This window comes from Gavialis gangeticus, unplaced genomic scaffold, assembly GCF_001723915.1.
Source record: "Gavialis gangeticus isolate Ggan-Ray unplaced genomic scaffold, GavGan_comp1, whole genome shotgun sequence".
NCBI classification, from domain to species: Eukaryota; Metazoa; Chordata; order Crocodylia; family Gavialidae; genus Gavialis; species Gavialis gangeticus.
This window is the reverse complement of record NW_017729006.1, coordinates 16,694,507-16,700,164: the sequence shown is the minus strand read 5'-3', so window position 1 is coordinate 16,700,164 and position 5,658 is coordinate 16,694,507. Positions and strand designations below refer to the sequence as shown.

The following is a 5,658-nucleotide window of genomic DNA, read 5'->3' as shown; positions in this document are numbered from 1 at the left end:
GGGAGTGAGGGACATTAGCAGGGGCCAGGGGAGGCCTGTGGTGAACCTTTAATTTTTATCCCAGATTCTGGGGGTTTTTATCAGAGAATTTTGTGATTTTGTTTGTTTTGTTTTTATCGGGGAAAACCAGAATCCCTGCTTATCAGACTGGATTGTGTGACTAGTTAAATTCACAAGGGAAATCGTACTTGCCTCCTGACATGTATATTTATTTAGCTTGCTATACCTGCAACAAGGAAATATCAGGAGAAGGCAACAAGCAGGATTTGAAGTTGCATCTTTTAATTAAGATTCTCTTTCCTCCTTGTCTTGCAGACCCGTGGATCAATTCCTTTCTTCTGGTCACAGAGACCAAACCTCAAGTATAAACCAAAGCCACAGATCAGTAAAACAGTAAATCATGTATGTGACTCTTCAACTGTATGAAGCTTTAATGTATCCCAGGGCTATGTAGAAAATGGCGACAAATTTAAATCGCTCATTTCTGCATATGTGCATTATGCTATTTTAGTTGAAATTGGTATCTAAATTGTGATTGGTAGCAAGAGACTTGGTATTGCAGTATGTCAATGTATTGGCCTTTTTTACTTTCAGACTCCAGTTCAGAGCCTGAATGTGCTCAAGAGTACTAGCATAGTAATTTCATCTGGCTTCTCACTTTTTGTGTACAGTTGGATACATAGTTCAGTGCTCTCTACCACATTTAGCCTGTTCAAGAAAAAGGTCTGTATTTTACTATGACTGATACACTTGTGCTTCCATTAAGATTCCAGTGTCACTTTTCTCTTCCAGATGGATGGTTTCCAAAGACATTTTGACTCGCAGATAATAAGCTATGGAAAACAAATGATCGTTAACTTGGTATGCCTTTTTTCATTGCACCATTTAATTAAATTGTTATTTTTTTTTCTCTCCTTGAACAAATATGATTACTATTGCCATTTTAACTTTTCACAGGTTAACCAGAAGGGCTCAGAGAAACCTCTTGAACAAACATTTTCAAAAATGGTAAACAGCATGGGAAATGGAATGGTCAGGTACATGTAAACAGAAATTGTATATGGATATACATACATCTTAAAAGCCCTAATAAAATCAGGAAGAACAAGAGTTATAGTAACGGTATCATATGGATCATAAAAGTTCTGCAGAATTCTTGTGTCCCTGTAGAGGAGACCAGAGTCATTAAACAACAGGGAAGAAATATGTTTCTAGTAGAAATTAGAAGCATTGTAAACTGTCAGAAAGTATGATCTAGTAAATGGAGGACACACTAAATGACAGACACCAAAAGTAGTTAAACTTATAGCCTGGGTAGAGTAAATGGGCTAAAGGAGAGTGGATATTAAGAGATGAGACTTAGCAATAAATGCCCATGCTCAAAATTAATTTTGAGAGTGTATACACAACAAAAATATGCTCATGTCTAACTTAAAATGATCTTGGTAATCTTCCCTTGCTTTCTTTTTAACCCCAACTTTGAGTGTAGCGGGCGTGTTGTTATAGTAACTGCCATGAATCCATAGCATCTCCCCACAACACCGATCTTGCCTAAGGGATTTTGGCATACCAGTATTGGCAAAGATGTCCATGAGCATAAATGTGGAATTCTTGTTTTAAGTTCTGTAGAAGCTGTTCATGTGTATTTTGGGGGATAAAACAAAGCTAGCAATGTGGTTAGCTTTATTTGTGTAGTATTTATCTGCCTTTAAAGAGAATTATTAGTTGTTTCTTCATTTAGTTAATTCAGAAGGCTGTAATGGAGTTGCATATCACTCCCATTCTGCCATGCCTTCTAGCTTCTTCTGTGTCCTAAAGAGAATGCATTGTGTGCCATAGATGTTCCTATATCGCAAGGGTGGGTAATTGATTTGGACTGGAGTGCCATTTAAGGAGTTTTGGTGAACTCCTCTGCAGGAGCCAGCAGGCTGGATAGGATCAGTTGGCAAGCCAGATATGGCCCGTGGGCTGTATTTTGCCCACTCCTGATATATCATCGTGTTGAAATACAAGGGGGTAAACACTTTTTTTTTTAAGACCACACTTTGGGGACAGATTTTTATTCTATTTTTTGGGGTTAGTATTTGTTTATTTCAAAACTAAGTAGACTGGAATTTTTCTTGTGCGCTTTTCTGCTGCAAATAGAAAATCCAATCCAATTTTGTAGTAATCCAAGTGTAAAATCCCATAGCTTCTGTTTTTTTTTTAAGATGACAACATTGGACATTCAAATAGCTGAGCATTTTTTAAGCCTGGGCACTTGAATCAGTTTGTGGCATTTTATCTGCAATCTTAAATCGTTCACAATTCATCTTCCCAACCTACACAAACAGTCATTCCTCCTACACATTGTCTTGTAAGTCTGGCAGGTTTTTTCATTTGGACTATAAAGCACTTCTGGATGGGGACCATATCTTAGCTGAAAATTTATCAAGCATGTTCACGTTGTATGAAGAATACTCTACATGCAGTGACTCCTAAATCACTCCTTTCTACCTACAAGCAATAATTTATTAACAATTTAAAATAGTTTGTATCAAGTAATTGCACTGATCAGATGCGTCTTTGCTATGCAGAATGTCCAAGGCTCAGTTTCTGTTCTAGGTCTCTAGAGCCTGGTCTAGCAAAGTGTGTGGGTGCATTACCATGGTAATGTACTCAAGATCTGGAGGGAAGAGGTGAGAAATGTTTTACCTGCATTGTTTTTGTCAGAGGTGCACTGAATGAAGTTACTTGGGAAAATGGCAGAGGGAAAGATTCTTCAAAACTTCAGATGAGCGGTTGGATTGCTTTCTAGCACACTTCTGGGAAAATAAGTAGCAAAGTAATTTTAAATTTGCTGAACATATAGCTTCCTTGGTGTACTTCCAGACTGGTAATCTAAAAGTGTAGAAGCTTGTATCCTCAAGATGTACATAGTGATGCTTCAGAAGAGTATAAAAGGCCAGAAAATGCACCCGCTAATACTTTACGGAACCCTGTCTTATTTTTAGTTACTGAATATGGATATATAGAAAAAGGAGGTCTCCTTAAGAATTTACTAACATCAGACATTAGCTGGAATTTAAAGCTGTATTGTACCAAATTAGATTTATATTTTCTGTGACTTTCTTTTGAATAGATATGTAGCATTTGACTTCCATAAAGAATGCAGTCGAATGAGGTGGGATCGGCTCCAGATTTTGTTGAATCAACTAACAGAACAACAAGACGAGTTCAGGTAGGACTGTCAGGCATCCAGCAGTTCTTTAGAATAGTTCTGCTGTATTAACAAAGTTGACTGGTATTTTTTTGTGTGTGTAGGAAGCATACTGGCCTACACCTCAGATGTGTTTAAGTAAATATTTTTAAAGGTTGATGCCTTCAAATCTGTGTAGTCTCTTGTGCTGAGAAGCAAACTGAAAGCTTATGTGGTTGAAAATGCTTCATAGTTTGAGGTACCTCTGAGTAATTGTAGGCAGCTGAGCAGTGTGGGGAAAACTTAATTTGTACTTTTTGGTGAAGGGATTGACTGCTAGGCCTATACCTTGGCTTCTAAATTATATGTAATTTAACAAGGGGTATTTCTTTTTTCAGTATAGAATTTTCAGACCCACCATTTATTTATTGTCATATGCGATCAAACAGTAACCTTCTGTTTTTGTTTAGCCTTTACAAAAGCTAGATGGCAGCAAATGTTTAACTTCATTCAATCATTCCTTTGACAGGGTTCACTTCAGATATGTATTTTCATGTTCTGTATGATTAGCAGTTGCTTAAAGCATTTAGTCTCTAGTTTGCACTACTTCTCCTTAGTCTATGAAGGCAAAATGATTTACTGTGTGGTTCTGCATCTTCAGAGACCTAAAATGCAGACCATGAACTCCAAGCGTTTTGAGAGCTATATACCATATACAGATACTGGCTCTGCAGTATGAGGACAGCCCACTGAAATGTTTGTCTGTTTCCTTTATAACTATAAAACCGTTTACTTAATCTAACAAAGTCACAGCAGTGAGGACTGCAGTCAGATTGCCAAGAATGGTCACTTATTGGCTATGCTGCATATTCAGTGCCTCTGCAAGATGACAAGGAAACGGATATTGAGTTTTAAGTTTAACCACAGCAGTGAAGAACTTAGTATGGAAAGAAGATTGTTTTGGATTACTGAAAACACCATATAAAAAGTGTTTTGTTGTAAAATGGTGCAAGGAGGACCCAGGCATCTACTGTATGCATTTTGATGTGCACATTTTAACATAGTGTACACCTCTAGTTATTTTCTAGTTGATTCTGATGGTAAAGTGGTGACTCAGCAAGAAGGTATATTTCGGAGTAATTGCATGGACTGCCTAGACCGGACAAATGTGATTCAGAGCCTTCTAGCACGCCGCTCTCTCCAAGCCCAACTGCAGGTAAAGATTTTTTCCCTACTATTTCTAATTAAGGAGCAAGGTGTGGATGGAGAGGGGCTGTTATGTCTTCCATCTGGGATCAAATATGCTTGCTTTTTTGTAGTAAGTGTGTGTGCAACAGTTGTTCATTAAGTATTAACAACTTGAAATTTGAAATGTTTAGGTCTTAGTTGGGAGAGAGAGCTCTTTCGTGTGTAAACGTAACAGCTGTTTTTCTCTAATGAAATCCTATGGATGTTTTTGTTCTAGAGGTTAGGTGTTTTGCACGTTGGACAGAGAATTGAAGAACAAGCAGAATTTGAAAAAATTTACAAAAATGGTATGTTAGGACTGAGTTAAATGCCTATTTTGAAGTAAAGTAACATAAAGTAAAAATAGTAGTAATAATGTTTCTCTCTTCACAGCTTGGGCTGATAATGCAAATGCTTGTGCCAAACAATATGCTGGAACTGGTGCCTTAAAGACAGACTACACAAGGCAAGTCAGAGGCAGCATTTTGGGTTTGAGAACAAGACATATAATATAATAACTTTTCATACTGATTTCAGTTTTCTAGGCATACGCTAGTTGCAAACCTGTCCTAAAAGTGTCTGGTAGAAAGCTAATTCTTTGTCTCCATTAAAAAAAAACCACACCAGACAATAAAGCCAACATACTTAACAATTTATTTGCCTCCATCTTCCTAAGCAGGAACCAGAACAGCCACCCCCCAGCTGGGCCCCACTCAGGCCCCAGGGGAGGCACATCTAGGCCAAGAGTTAGTGAGGAACTAGCTAGGGAGCTTCTGGAGGGATTGGACGTATTCAAGTCAGCGGGGCTGGATGATCTCCACCCTAGAGTACCAAAGGAATTGGCTGAGGTCATTGCAGGACCCCTGGCACGGCTTTACGAGTACTCATGGTGCTCTGGTGTGGTGCCAGAGGACTGGAAGAGGGCCAGCGTGGTTCCCATCCTCAAAAAGGGGAAGAAGGAGGACCTGGGAAACTATAGGACATTTAGTCTTACTTTGATCCTAGGCAAGCTGTTCGAGAAAATTATGCTGGCACACATCCATGGGGGGGCCAGCAGGGGTTTTCATGCTTAGGGGCAACCAACATGGGTTCATCAGTGGCAGGTCCTGTCAGACCAACCTGGTGGCCTTCTATGATCAGATCACCAAATCATTAGATGCAGGGGTAGCAGTGGACATAGTCTTCCTGGACTTTTGGAAGGCCTTCGACACTGTCTCTCACCCTGTTCTCATTAAGAAACTGGGGGACTGTGG

General features: G+C 39.0%; 1 protein-coding gene across 1 annotated transcript in view; it reads left to right on the top strand.

Annotated features, from left to right (window-relative positions):
• The window catches only part of SACM1L (SAC1 suppressor of actin mutations 1-like (yeast)), a 30,085-nt gene that overhangs the window by 18,907 nt on the left and 5,520 nt on the right, over positions 1–5,658 (top strand). The window contains exons 9-15 of the mRNA XM_019508886.1: positions 316–402; positions 793–861; positions 958–1,037; positions 3,122–3,220; positions 4,256–4,394; positions 4,644–4,713; positions 4,799–4,871. Coding sequence (XP_019364431.1) covers positions 316–402; positions 793–861; positions 958–1,037; positions 3,122–3,220; positions 4,256–4,394; positions 4,644–4,713; positions 4,799–4,871 — 617 coding nt within the window. The remainder of the gene's footprint in view (positions 1–315; positions 403–792; positions 862–957; positions 1,038–3,121; positions 3,221–4,255; positions 4,395–4,643; positions 4,714–4,798; positions 4,872–5,658) is intronic.